Raw genomic sequence first — 15,506 nt, 5'->3', positions numbered from 1 at the left:
TTAACACTGTTTCTGAATCTACTCTTCAAGTGACAGCTATTTTACTGGATAATTTCCATTAAGTATTCCAGGAAAATAAAACTGTTCACGTCTGCATGAGCCCTGCTACATTATACTAACATCAAATATGTTGCAATGGTGATTGAAAACAGCATTTATACAAGATGTTTAAAACTGATGTGATTGATTTCTTCTATTTAGGTACTAAACTCATAATTCAGAAGAAAGAAAATTCATGATAGGGTTCCTTTTTCTTGAACCACGTTTGTTGTAAATGATTTTATTTTTTTATCAACATCCCTAGTCATCAAACATAATGTACAAGCTCATGTAACTGAAGTCGATGCTTCAAAAATACTAAGATCTACTAAGAAAATGTTTTATTATTTAGTCTTTACTTTTCATCACAGTTTTCAGGTTTCCTTTTTCCTGAGTTTGGAAGGTTTTTCTGTTATTTCTGCAATAACTGTTGTTACAGCGTTTAAATTCTGCCCATTTGAAAAAATCCGAAGACCTAACAAGAACTAGACCATATTTTGCTGGAGGGTAAACAAGTATTAACAACTGAAAGGAATTTATTTTAAAATCCTAGGTGGAAAAACACCTGACGGTATCGTTATCATAAAAATAAACTTGAATTACAAGTAGTACCAATTAATATGACATTGCAGTTTATACAATACTTAATTGGTGGTAATGACTTTTTTTTGCCTATAGCCACGTATAGTCTGAAGAACAGCAGTCATCCAACTTTCAGGAAGTTTATAATCCTGGTGAAATAGTAGTTGATATTTTTTGCTCTAGGTATCTGAAGATTATATACCTTAATAATCTCATCTATTTTAACTAAGTCAAGTCTTTTCTGTTCAATTTCCTTCCAGTTTTCTGCCAGCTAAATTATGATTCAGGTATATTATTATGATTTTGGGATACCTTTATTGCCTATACAATTTCCAGTCAAATTTATTTCTGTTGAAGCTCATTATTTCTTCAGTATGAAGTAAACATTTGATGCACATAGAAAATTTTGTAATTCAAGTAGAACAACACTTCAGTATCTCTGGTTCACAGTAGCTGCCTTCACTGAAGTTTTAAAGCAATTGGAGAAAAACAGCATAAAAAAATCCCTCTCTATTCTATTCTAGAAACCTTCCTTTCGTTCTTTGTGAAAGTTTCTCTACCTCATTTGTCATTGCAAACAGAGAATCAAACCTTTGTAATCAATCCTACTGGAGGATTGTGTGTTTTTGTTATTATTCTAAATTTCTGAAAACTTAAAGACCTGCATGGGCTGTTTTATCAGTGCATCCTGTTACACCATCATCTGTCAAAGTTTTTTAATCTTATGACCCCTATCATGTCAGTTCACTTTCCTCTCTTCTTATTGCTCCTTTTCCCACTTACTTGGATTCCTCACACTTCCTACCAATACTAACATGTTGTGAAGGTTCATAACTTACATGCAATTTGCATTAAAATCCATCTTTCCTTTGAGTTTGTAATCTATTTGTCACTTAGAAATATACTTATCTGCAAGGCCTACTATTTTAGTTATGCCAATTTTGGCCAGACAAGTCTTATTTTACTTAACTGTGGCTGATGCTTCTCGGATTCAAAGAAAATCTTTTCTGCCAATTGATTCACTCAGTGCCTTCTTATTTTGTGGTCTGTTTTTGGCCAAATTTATTTGAAGTTAAGCTTTTTAAAAAGCTGTTAATAAACATAGCTAGTAGTTCTTCTACTAATGATGAGAGAGTTTACACCGTTTACCTTGCTTGCTGAGAATGTATTCATAAGTTCATTGAGATGTTAGGCTGCAATTCTCAAAACTGTATCTTTGATTTTACCGTATTAACATTAGGAAAGACCCAAATGAAAATATTAATATGGACAGGTATATTGCCTTGTATGCAATCTCTGTAATGAGTCAGTCTGTCTACTTCATTTAGAAAAGACATTAACTTAATTTTCTAAGACTCTTCAGAATGTCCATTTAAAATTCCTCTTCAGCTTTTGCTTTACATTTATGAGAGACTTTTGTATGTATTATCACTTAATTTCATTTAACACCTTTCCAAGAGGAATGGTATTTATCCTTTCTAATTTTTCAGGAAAGGTTTTGTTAGATCAGTTTCAAATATTGATCCCAGACAAAACTCTGATCTCACGGCTTTCATTCTTAGTCTCCACTGCCTGAACTCTATGGCATGTAGCAGATACTGTCTTAAATGAGTTCAGGTACAAAAAGAGAGAAAAACAAACACTGAAGTACCTAGATAAATAGAGAAAAATTATGAAATTTTTGAAAAAATAATGTTGAAAACGTTAGTATAAATTGGGATAAAAAAAAATAAAATCTCTATAGAGATTGGTGCCAATGTTAAAAACGCTTTTGTCAAGGCTATTTCAAATGCCAAATATGATTCTGCCTTCCTTGGATGCTTTAGATTAAGCAAGATCAAACCCATTATGGTTTGATATCTTGTAGGTTTTTGTAACTTTTGCCAAACATTAGTATTTCTTCTTTCTCTGATATTTGAAATACAGTGTTAATGTGTAGGATTACTTTTATCATTTAGACTGACAAATGTCAGTAGATTTGAATTACAATAATTTGGGATGCACTTTGGCCAGCATGGACAGTATTGCATAGCACTTCATGATTTCCTTTGAGACTTAAGAATCAGGGACTCTACCTCAAACATTTGGTTCTGAGAAATTTCTAACCATGCAATCATTGCTCTTGTTTTACAGAATTATAATGTTTTTCCTTATGTTTTCTGTTTTTTTCATATGTATTTTACAGTTACTTGACTTTCAGCATCCATTTATTAATACAGAAGTTAAGTTAGAAGGTCCCTAGGACTACATTAGAAACTGAAGTTAAATTTATTTTCACACAATTCTTTTGTCAAACTTTGCCATGATATTCCTAGTGATTTAGGCTCTTGCTTTGCTGTACTTTTGCAATACGTTGTGTCCCATGCGAGTTATTAGCCTATGCCTTGCTGATTTATAAATAACCATAGTGTATTATTCAGAAAGTTAAAAATGCTGTAGTATAAATTTATCTGTTACATATTCAGCTTCAATCTAATAATTCTGAGTGATTTACCTGTCTGTGGTTTGTAGTATCAAAAAAACAAAAGTTTTCAATAGGGATACTTGATGAAATTATTTTTTTTTTCGCACATTTAGAAACATTGCAAGATTTCATGTCATTCTCTGACTACATTCTTAGTATTTCTAAACAGAGAACTGTACATTCTTTCTGTAACACACTGTGCTTTATTTTCTCTTTTTTTTTTTTAATAGCTTTTAGATGCCTTCAACAAGCTTTAATGTTTTAAGTGTCATCTGTAGTTTTTTGAAGGACACCAATAGTAAGAGGTTCTTAATTTCAGAGATGTTCTAAAATAGAAAGTCTGGTTTTGTTTTAAAAAAATCTGTTACATAAATTCAAATCTGTAGTGAAAAATCTATTGCAAAATTAGAAACATGAGTTCTCACCAAAATGATACTGCCATATTAGGCATTTTTATTTCTCTTATGTTAAATGAGAATCCATTTTTTATGTTTTTGTTTTGTTGTTGTTGTTGTTGCTGTTTGTTTTGTTTTTTAAATTATTTACATTTGAAGGCATACCATAGGATAGAAAAGAGACAGCACACTCGAAAAATGTTAATTTAAGCTAATGCTATACAATGGAGTCTCTTGAATGTGAAGATATTGATATTGGTGTACATATCTAATATATCAAATCCAATATAAAACAGTAATTATTAAGATTTGATTTAAACAGAAAGTGTTAAGTTTTTCTAATGTATATATATTTCATTACCAGCATTTAATAAAATAGCAAAAAAAAAAAAAAAAAGGAGAAAGGAACAACTGGATGGAAGCTGAATTGTGCTATTTGTACCATTATGGAAACTGCATTGTTCCTCGTTCTTAGTATTAGTTTACTCAGAGTATCTCATTGACTTTGGATTTCACATTAGAATAAAGATATAGAGATTGTACAACATATTATCTATTCCTAAAGATATTGGAGTGCAATAACTAACAGAGGACTACATGAATGCATAGTTTTTCCACCTGAATTACTTGTGAAGATGTTGTAAATAACATAAATGTGATCTTAAAAATTAGATCAACTATGTCTCTGACATTGTACATCTCTATTCTCCTGGCTCTGTTGCCAAGTCTTCTTCTGTTATACTACGCTATGTTTTGCTTTTTTCTAGTCTTTCTCTTAAATTCAGTCTCAAAGTCATCCTCTTCTGATTTCATGACTTTTAAATTCAGTTTCCTAATTCTAACTCTTCTTCTGTGTTTTATTTTTTAGCCAAAATTATGGCTTTGTTCATGTTCTGTAAACATATACAACAGCTACCTCAATGTATATGTGATTTAAATACCTGCAGTTTGTAGTTTATTATAGCATTTTATCAAATATGAGTAATTTTAGTATGATAAGGGAAAAAAGAACAGTGCTTGGCAAAATGTCACCCATAAAGTACCTGTAATTCTTTTTTGGTACATGGAAGGTGAATGACTGAAATGATCTGTTGAGGAAGAATAAGCAAATCTAAGGGGAGCATGGCTGCAAAAAAATTTGTTTCCTTTTTTTTTTAACTGTCAGTTTTGGGATGAATAGAGTCTATTTAGCAGCTACACAAGCTACATTTGACCACTATACAATGTCTCCACAAAAAGAATTAGTACTCTTAACTTGCTGTTTTGATGTGTACTCTCATGTCCATCTCATTAGTAACTATACCTGAGGAGTGATTTTAGTTCAGTGAATTACTAGTGATCTAGCTGTCCTGTTTCTGTCCCCTCCCAGCTCCTGGTGTTCCCCCAAAGAAACAGAAAAATCCTTGTGTAACCACCACTTAGGAATAAGGTTAACTCTATCGCAGACAAAAACAGGATACATATATTCTGAATATTAATTAAATGTATTAATTTGTTGTTGCATAGATATTTATTTATGTATTTTTCTATCTAGACCAGAAATATTGTATCCCTTGTATATTCTGCATCTGAGTGCATGTGTATTCATACGCACGTACATACGTGCACGCACACAGGAGAAACATTTTATCTCCTAAATAGCAGTTATAAGATAATATTTTTCTCATAGATCAGAAGATACTCAGATTATTTTGGCATGAAAGTGCATGTGCAACTATATATAACTCAAAAAAAAACCCAACCTTGACCTATGAAATACAGATAATTTGAGTGCTATCTAAGGTGTTTCTGCTACCCAGAAATATTAGTTTTCAAATGTAAATTTATTGTGCAGCATTTTATTACAGTGACTAACTGAAACTGCTGTGACAAAATTCTGGTTCAATTATAAATGAATTGACTTTTTTTGTCATACATTACATTTCCCTTTATTCTGAGAGGAAAACAAATGTGACAGAATGTAATTGGGAGATGTGGGAGGTGAAGGCTGTTAATAAATAGCTTAAAAAATAACTGATAGTAATCTAGGCATGTTTAATTCTTCTCTCTCCCATGTCATGGTTTTTTGCAAGACTCTTACAAATATCAAAAGTATATAATGAAACTCTCCTACATTTCTGTTTTTGTACACATTCAGTTAAATTTGACAGCCTCTAATAGGTCTATGTGGTGGCAAAATAGCTTTGATTAGTCAGAATAAAGATTTTTTTTTCAGCATTTTTTCTTATTCTTGGAAATTACCAGCAATGGATACACAGAAATAAGAAAAGAGGTATGACTGATTACATCTGTTGAAACATTAGCATATTTTCACTTATTCTCCACTGACCTGTGGCTCAGAATTTTCTGGAGCCATGGATGGATGATTGAAGATCTGTCCTTGGAGACATTCAAGGCCAGGCTGGATGGGGCTCTGAGCACCCTTATGTAGCTGTAGGTATTCCTCATTATTGCAGGGCAGTTGGACTAGATGGCATTTAAGGGTCCCTTTCAACTCAAACACATCTGTGATTCTGTAGTATCTTAACATTTTCCTCAATTGATTTTTATCACATTCTTTGTCTTTGTAAATGCTTAGCAATGTTCTCATGTGGTTTTTGTATGTCTAGAAATATTTCTTAAATGTTTCTGGTTTTATTATCTATTAAAGTATTTTAGTAATAATTTCCATATGATGACTGAACTTAAAAACCTGAAGCTGTGCATTCAGAGGAGAAAAAAAAACTGTTGTGAGGTGAATAGTTAATATTTTTATCTCATTTTCAGCCTTAGATTTATTATTCTGAGCATGTTGAGACAAGCCAGTCATACTGTAGAAGTTGTAAGAAATCTTACATTACTTTAGCCACTTGTCCAACAGTTTTTGTTAGTTTTTAATTTTATAATGAAAACATATTATTTTACATGATTTCTTTTGAAAATGGAAAACCTCTTTGAGTTTAATATAAGCAAACATGCATTTAGGAAGACTTTAAGTCTAATGAGTATAAAGCATGTAAGAGCTGTGAGCAGAGTATTCAGCCTATTCAAGGCAATTTGACTGTTTAAGATTTTAGATGACTTTGCAAAACCCAACTTTTTAAATAAAATCTCCAAACTATGATTACACAATTTTAATACTCTAAAATCTCTGAGCCTCTACCCTCAACTTCAGGGAAAATAATTAGTATGTCCACTAATTGACTTTTGTCTCAAACTTTTCTCCAAAGAGTCATATTATTGATGTATCATTTTTTGGTTAATTGTTCTTGCTATTGAAGCTTTTTAGTACTGTACTGTGTGGATATATAAAAAGAGTTTTGTGGTGAAATATTCCAAAGGCTAGATTATCTTTCACGAAGATCTTGAAGAGAATTATCATGTCTTAGTAGCCCAAAACAGTAGCAGAATTAATTTCTAGCTGTGAATGAAATATCTTGAAACATATTTGAGATAATGATTGGCTTAAATTTTACGAATTTGCTTCTTAATTTATTGCTTTTGCTGGTTAAAACTAATAGAAAATAGAGTTTAATTCAGTGCAGATTAGTACTGGTCAATTAAGAATCAAGTCAATTAAGATGCATTTTTCCAAAGAAAGCATGGTAAATTTTGGTGTTTGCAGCTTATTTCATCTTCCAGCCTTTATATTTTGGGACTTCTTGCTCTTTATGTTCCTCTGTGACCATGCATTCAGTAACTTGAAATTTTAGGTTAAATAGTATACCATGATATACAAAAGTATACTGGCATGATAATCAATGCATTTTCAGATTTCTATAGATGAATACATACATACATGCATACATATATAAATACAGATAGATAGATAGGTAGATAGATAGATAGGTAGATAGACAGATAAATATCTTAAAACCATTTCTTTCTAGTAATGTAACTTTTATGCTGACATTCAGCAAGAATTTACTTTTCATTCATGTTCTGAAGATGGAAAATGCAATTTTGTTAGCTTTTGGTGAATGTAATGAATTTGTGTTCAGATTTGTGAGCAAATTCATTTGATTTGACTTTTTGCCACTTCTCCTAGATGTTAATAGCAATATTTTCTATTTTGACCAGCAGCTCTTGCAGGAAAGTATTATTTGTGAGATTTATTGAGAGATTATCTAATTTATAGAAAAAAAAAAGTTCAACATTAGTGTCCCATTTGGTAAATAAAATTGTCCAAAAGTGTCCTCACCTGTTTAAGAATTATTTACATGATTTCTAAATATTTTTACTACTTAAAAATTCCTTGAAAGCCTATCAAAATTGAAAAATTTGAATTTTTTTTCAAATTTTCTGTGGCCCAGTGGGCTTACTTTTAAAACTACATTTGGTGGCTCATAATAAGCAATGTGGCTCACAGATTTGAAGATTTTTCTGTTTTCAACTAAATTTTATATGTAACTTCCAATTTTATCTAATTTCTACTATTCCAGCATGCTCAGAGTCCCATCCAACCTGGCCTTGAACACTTCAGGGGCAGTGCATCTTCAGCTTCTCTTGTCAACATGTTCCATTGCTTACCAATCCCAGAGGGAAGAATTTGTTCCTAATTTCTAATCTGAATCTATTCACTTTTAGTTCCAAACTGTTGCTACACTCCTTGATAAGGTGTCACTCTTCACCTTTTCTGTAGGCCTTCTTTATGTCCTCAAAGGCCTCTGTAATTTCTTCCTGGAGTTTTCTCCAGGCTGAACTACTCCTGCTTTCACAGCCTGCCTTTATAGGAGAGGTGCTCCAGCCCTCTGAACAGCTTCTTGTCTCTCCCGTGGACTCACTGTAACAGGTCCCTGTCCTTATGCTGGGGGCCTCACATGTGGATTCAGTATTATGGGTGAGGCCTCGGGGGAAGAGGATGAGAAGGACATCCCTGACACGCTGGTCACATTTCTAGATGTAGTTGATTTTCTGAGCTGCAAGCACACTTAGCTAGCATCAAGCTTCTCATCCATCAAATTCTCCTAGTTCTTCACAACAGGGCTGCTCTCAATCCCTTCTCTGGCCAGTTTGTGTTCATCTTTGGGATTGACTTGACCAAAGTGCATGACCTTGCACTTGGCCTTGTTGAACTACATAAGGTTCATATAGGCCCACCTCTCAAGCCTCTCAGTCTCTCCGTATGAGATCTCTTCCCTCCAGTGCATCAACTTCACCACATAGCTTAGTGCTGTCAGTAGACTTGCTGAGGTTGCACACAGTTCCATTGTCCATGTCACCACAATAATATTAAATAACACTGATAGATGTCATACAATACCAGTTAAGTAGCAGGAGAGAGAGAGAATATAAAACAAAAGTAGAGGTGGCAACAACTAAACATAGTAGTGGAAAGAAGTCTAATATGCCAACATATGCCAACAATGGAACAATAAGCATGGAGATACATTTTTATGGCTGTTTAAACAGTAAAACTGTAGAATTCACAATGAAGTACATATGAAAAAGAATAGAACCCTGACTTAAAAAAAGAAAACAAAAAACAAAAAACCTTTTTATTCTTGGCCTTTGTATCTGTAGTCTTAATCTTGAAATCTCTGATTAAGCAAAATAGCTTTGATATATGTTTCTCTATTTCTCTGCCAACAAAGACAAAAGGAATAAAGTCTGCATTTGTTTGTAAATTCCCATATGACACTTTAAGAAACAATTTGGTGCTCTTTTGGGTAACTTGCTTGTTTTTGTTTTGGATAAGATAGAATTCACCTGTAGTGACAGGTTGTCCCAGGATTCTGTTATACGTTTTAATGGCTTTTCTCCTTACAGGTGTTTTTTAAATACATTTTAGTTAAGAACATTTAAAGGGTCTTTTTCAGAATGGTTTCTGTTAAAGTGAATGTTACTTAAGACCTTATTACATTTTGAATTTACACTTTTAAAAATAAGTTGATGTGATTACATTTTCTCTTCCATCTTGGATTCTTTGTCGCACAACAATCACAATTCAGATTTTAAAGTGGAATAATAACCATCAATGCATAAAATGACCAAAAGTTGCTCACCCAGTAGGTAACACTACTGAGTTCTGAGTACGATCCCAGATTTCTATATCTGCCATATACTTTCACTACCGTTTCTGTTTCCTACCAGAGAATTTTGTCAAGATTCATTAATCAATAATGAAAATTTATTCTACTATGAAATTTTCACTTTTTTTAAGTGAAGAGTACACTTACATGTTATTTAGAAACCAGATGACCTCACATTCTACTGTACAAAGTGACAGCACCTGAAATACACATCCCATTAGAGTTTGTCTTGTTCTTGGATTGGAATAGGAAAATGATGAGAAATGGTGGCATTTTAATAGCAAGAAATCATAATTTTCTTATAGATGTATGGTGAAAGTAATTCAGTTCAATCACAGTCAGTTGATTTAACACATCCATATCAAGTCCTGCTACTGTTTAGAGCCATAATTCTTAATTGCTTGAAGGAGAAGTGCCTTCCTTTGAAGAATGTACTGTGCATCTTGTCATCAGTAATACTTCAAACAGCAATACATTTCATAGTCAGAACAAAAATCTCAATATAATTAGAACACTGAAGTGAATGTAGGCTGAAATATTTTCTACCAAATTTAAAAGAATAAAAAGTATATATGTTTGGGTAGGTTTTGTGAAAAATGATTCAAGCAGCTTGTAACAAAGCCTGTTCTGTTTTTTTCAAGTATAGACATGTTGAAGAAAAAAAGCTAATAAGTAAAGAGATTAAATCCTTTTTTGAAGAACTGATTTATTTGACCATAAATATGAAACTAAAGAGCTTTAAACTGAGAGAAAAGTGGATTATTCCAGGTATCCGTCAGTCTCAGTTCCTGTTTCTTAACTCTTATACTATTTTAACTATTCTTAGCCCCTTTTTCTTACCCAATCTTAGTCTTTTCCCTTAGTCATCTCATAGAATTGGTTTCAATCTTTTCACTAGCTTTCAGCCCACTTCCAGAATCTAAATCTCAAGGTGAGCTGTTGTCTTTGTATCCAGGAAGGTCTTTGGCTTTCCCAGACTTTATTTGTACCAACTGTATATATGGGAGTGGTCAAATATAAAATTTTTCTTTTATCATTTCCTGTCAATATTTTCAGCATTTTCTTTCATCTATAATACACTTTGATCCATGTTGCCTGGCTCTGGCTGTTTAGTTGTGATGGACTTACCTGTCCTTCTACATGTGAAAACTGCAGTTGCAAGGAAAGAAAGATTCGTCCAGGTGGAAGTACCTCCAGTATAAATGGATTCACCAAAGAAATCAGCTACTATAATCTATGGTGTCTCAGATGAGCAAGCAAAAGCTGTAATTATTCAGATTTGTTCAGAATTTTTCAAGCTTAAATCTTGAGTGGATTTTCATATGCATGGCAAAAATACTCCCTTCCTGATTGAAGATATTTTCACTTGCAAAGAAATCACTAGATCCTGACTAAACTGAAAATACCAGCCTCATTTATAGTGGGGAAGTAGTTGACGTTATAATAAGAAGCGATCTGAACAATATATCAGTTTTATTACCAGATATGACTGAACCATCCTATCTAATATTATTATAGCCTTGATTATTGTGAAGAGCCTTTCAGACTGAACAGTTATAATTTTACAATTTTAAAGACATGAAATACGATTTTGAAATGAGAAACCTTGAGCAACTGATGGGATAAGCAGTGATACCTGTCTTGCCTGCTAGGAACTGTGATTAGATGGTCAAATTGCATGCTACTTTCTGAGGCTGTAATTCTGCAAAGGGAGTTTTCAAAATGAGAAAGCTGCACTGAACATAAATTTGCATTTGATAAAAAGAAATGTTTCTTTAACATATGATATCTCTGAATTTTAAAACTCTAAATGTTGAGCTGCATTCATATTGTATAATGAGAAAGAGGAAGTTTTGGAAAGAAGAAGGATATAACGTAAATACGAGTGCTACAATGGATCATAATTAAGTTTTTTTTGTAAAACTGCTTTCAGAAACTGCCTAACTGAATTTTTAAACTCAGTAAGAGTGTTCTTTAATTAATACAGCAATTCTTGGAGAATTTACTAGAGCGTGCATTTCTTCTCCTTCCTTTAGAAACCTAACACAATGGTAGGTGAGCAATCCTCCCTCTCCTCGTTTTCTCACCCTGAAGCAGCTGGAATCTCATCATTTAATCACTCTGAATTAATTCAGACAGCTGCCAAGCGTGCCTTATTTTTCCAAGTTCCTGAAGGTCAAAGGCTTTTTATTTTCCCTTTTTATATTTTAATTTAAATCAAAATGTCCCTTAGGGTCTTCTACTCTTACAGCCCCTACTCTCCCCAGCAAAAAAGGTGAAATATGTAAAAACTCACATTCCCATCTTTTTATACACACGAGATTCTTCTATGTTCTTTGGCCAAGAAGAAAAATGCTAGAGGACAACCTTTGTGTCCAGAATATTTTTTTGCCTTCTAGGTCAACTCCTATTTTCCATACAAAAAAGTGAGCTAATTTTCCAAATAACTTGTGAGCTGACTGCCTTGCTGACTCCCAGCTGCATGTGAGGCAGCTTTCATCAAATATACAAATAGTTTAATTTTAATTCCTCCTTAACATTTTTGTCTTCATGCATGTGTTGTTACTCAATGGATTGTATAAACAAATATGATGTTTTGATTTCACTGCACCCAATCAGATTTTTTTGTGTAATAATTAAATTCTTTACTAAGAATAGTTTTTGATTCAAGAAAGAGACTGCATACATATATGAGCAGCCTTTTTTTCTGAAATATTGTTTTCCTAGTATTATACCACAACAACTGTTTAATTTCATCTTATCCTGATTGTTTTTTATTCTCTTAAGAATTATGGTTAGAAGCAGCCATCACAATTAACGGCAGCTATCTCCATTAACAAGTCCATGGTTTTGCTCTCAGTATAGATCTGCAACAACATGAAATTCTATTTTTTCCTCAGTATTTTAGTAATTCTGAAAAGATTTCATATAAATTCAGAAATAAGGACAGTGTCAGGTAGTTTGTCTTTAAATTCATTTGTCTACGATTATTATTAATAAAATTCAGGAATTTCATTGTTGTTAGTAATATGTGGATTATTTCAGTGTGCATTATTCTTGGGTCGTATTGAATATCATATTGAAATACCCAACTTTTTTTGTTTTCTTTTGCTTTTTTTGATGGAAAGCATATGGCAGTTCCTGTCCACTTCCTAGTGTGAATATTTAATATTGTGTTTAATGTTAAATTTACAGCTGAACCAACAGTCTTAATTATAAATGGGAATTTTACAGGAGTAATAATTAGCTAGTCCTTTTTTCAGTGTAATTTTGTGAGGTGTAAATAAGAGTGGATTTACAATCCAGTAATTTCATAATTTTGAAACAATATTTTTCTCTCATGTCACAAAATAATTGTCAGTGTTTGTGTATTGGAGTTTCCACTGTTCTGAATAGTTGTTTTACATTCCATATGCAGGATCAGCAAGAATGTTCAGTTATTTCATATTAGCTAACAGCACTGACAGAAGTAGTGAAGATGAAGTATAGTATCAAATTTTAAAAATCATTGTTTTTTTGTCAAATCAAAACCACCTGTTGACTCTGAGACATGCTTTTGACTTTTGTCAACTTTTTACAACTTGAATGTTCTATTCTTTTATAGATTTAGATCAGGGTAAGCAGGTTATGTATCCAGCTCCTAAACAGAGAATTAAGTCAAACAGATTTTTCAAAGTGTGAAAATATGGCTTGATTTTATCAGTGAAATCAGGAAGGATAACCTTAAACTGAGAATCCCATGGGGTCCCTGCATATGTTGCTGTCATATCAGAACAGTTTGACTTCTGATGGTTATTCGTTCTTTTCCCCTAAGTATGGAGGAAGGGAAGGTACAATGCTGTAGTGACTTAGTCATCAACATTTAGGAACTTGTGTTGTTACTCACAGATGCATATTTTCTGACTTATTTATTTGTTTGTTTGTTTATCTTTCAACTGATATCCATTTATCTACTCGGTTATTTAATGACTGATTCCAGCTCTCTGCCATCCATGATACTGTAAAATTTCAGGGAATATGGAAACGTTATCGTTGCATCCAAACACCAAATAAAGGGCTTATGATACCATTGTGTACAGTCCTTTTCTTATACTTCCTCTAGCTCTTTTCTGATTGCCTTCTTCTGGAAAATGCCATTATTTTCAGTGAGAGCATACATTATAGTAGATGCCAAGAAACTGATTTGATATCCATTTACATTAGTGTTTACTTTTCTCTTTTACATTTCCTAAAATTGTATTAAAATAGAGCAGAGGTCAGTCTGTACCATTTTGTCCATGAACATCATGAATCCAGGATTTTTTTTAATGCAATTCCAAGCAGTATTTACAATAACATGAGAGAAAAATCTGGTCAAGATTACGAGGGAAATTTACACCAAGTATGTTACACAGCGCTGTTTACCTATTGTATCTTTTTATTTTTTTCAGCATATCAAATATGGATATATATTCCAAACAGTAATATTGTAGAAAGAAAATAATGACCTGCTCATAAGCAGTGGTCAAATTACGCCTTTCTCTAGTAAATGAGTTAATTCAAAAATTAACTTGCTGAATAAATGTAATGTGATTATGTTATTTCTTAATGAAATTTATGTAATAGTTAAAAATCTAGACTTGCTTAGAGTTCAAATATTAATCTGTGCAGCAGTAATATGTACTGGAATTGTCTGTGCATCATTATTTATATTAAAACCAGGCTACTGAAGTCATCAGATTTCTAAGCCTGCTTTTACGATGTACCCTTATTTACTAAGTATTGTTTTACACACATAAACAGTGATGAAGTTAAGCTAATCTAGCATACATCTGAAAAATTCCTTTTTTTGTGATCACATTACATCAATTTTGATTCTAGTCTTTAACTTTGACTTTCTGTCCTAAGCTACAGTGAAAGGCTACAAAAGCTCTACTGAGTGTTCTCTTTGCTCAACTACATTGGTAGACAACGTATACTAACAAATCATTAAAATTTCTTTATATAGTTTTTGATAAAAGCCTAAACATTTTTATGTTTTAAGAGTTTGCTTTTGTATTGACTAGCTAGCAAATTAATTAAACTTCTTCAGAATTTTTTTTATAAATTTATGAGATGTTGTTTTCTATATCAAGCCATGTTTACTATAAGGTAGAGCTTCTATTTTGTCCAAGTCATCTAAGATCAGAGTAATTAGTAAATACTTATTATTGATTTATTAGTTACTCTACAGTGTCACCATGCAACTTGCGGCTTTCTAATGATACAATTTTACTAGCTGATGTAGAAAATAAATCTCTCACAGTTCTAAGAGAAAAGACTTAAATGAGAACAAGTATAACAGAATTCTACAGTTACAATTTAAATATTGCAGCTGTTCTGAATAGTTGCTAGATAATCTGAATTTGTGTGTAAAATTTCTCTTTTATCTGAATGTAGTTATTTCTCTCTGTTAATTCATCTTGGATAATTAACAGGTATGCTAGTACATAATCCCTTGCATTAGCTCTCAAATTGTTTTGTTATTTAAAAAGCTGTTTTATTATATAAGAAAATGGCATTTTATATATTCCTTTCTAGAACTGCATTACTCTTTTTGATCAGTTTTTAGAAACAGTTGAAAAAAGAACATATACCACCACAGTGATGAGGTCTGAAATGGACCTTGAGAGCTACCAAACTGCTTTAGAAGAAGTACTCACATGGCTTCTCTCTGCTGAAGATGCATTACAAGCACAAGGAGATATATCCAGTGATGTAGAAGTTGTTAAAGAACAGTTTCATACCCATGAGGTATGTACTAATCTTTTGTTGGTCATTTATCTGCATGGATCCTGTAAGAAAATTAAAAAAAAATATTGAACACATATATTTTTATTTTATTTAAAAATTTTATTTGCAGAATTTAAAGGTGATACTGAAGACTGTAGTATATGCAAAGTGCTAAAGTGTTAATTTTATATTTTGGTTACAAAATCTGGGGAGAGTTTGAAAAAAAATAAAAATGAAAAGCAAATTTGAAAAATCAAGTTTGGA

The 15,506-nt window shown here is 32.3% G+C and overlaps 1 protein-coding gene across 10 annotated transcripts in view; it reads left to right on the top strand.

The window, feature by feature from the left end:
- Window positions 1-15,506, top strand: part of DMD (dystrophin) — a 961,436-nt gene that overhangs the window by 264,838 nt on the left and 681,092 nt on the right. For all 10 annotated transcript variants that reach the window (XM_065741536.1, XM_065741534.1, XM_065741531.1 and 7 more), the window contains exon 10: window positions 15,075-15,263. In XM_065741536.1, coding sequence (XP_065597608.1) covers window positions 15,075-15,263 — 189 coding nt within the window. The remainder of the gene's footprint in view (window positions 1-15,074; window positions 15,264-15,506) is intronic.

This window comes from Cyrtonyx montezumae, unplaced genomic scaffold (genome assembly GCF_038088225.1).
Source record: "Cyrtonyx montezumae isolate F1298 unplaced genomic scaffold, pur_monq_1.0 scaffold_3, whole genome shotgun sequence".
Lineage (NCBI taxonomy): Eukaryota > Metazoa > Chordata > Aves > Galliformes > Odontophoridae > Cyrtonyx > Cyrtonyx montezumae.
The sequence above is the reverse complement of the archived record's forward strand: the minus strand, read 5'-3'. Positions and strand labels throughout refer to the sequence as shown.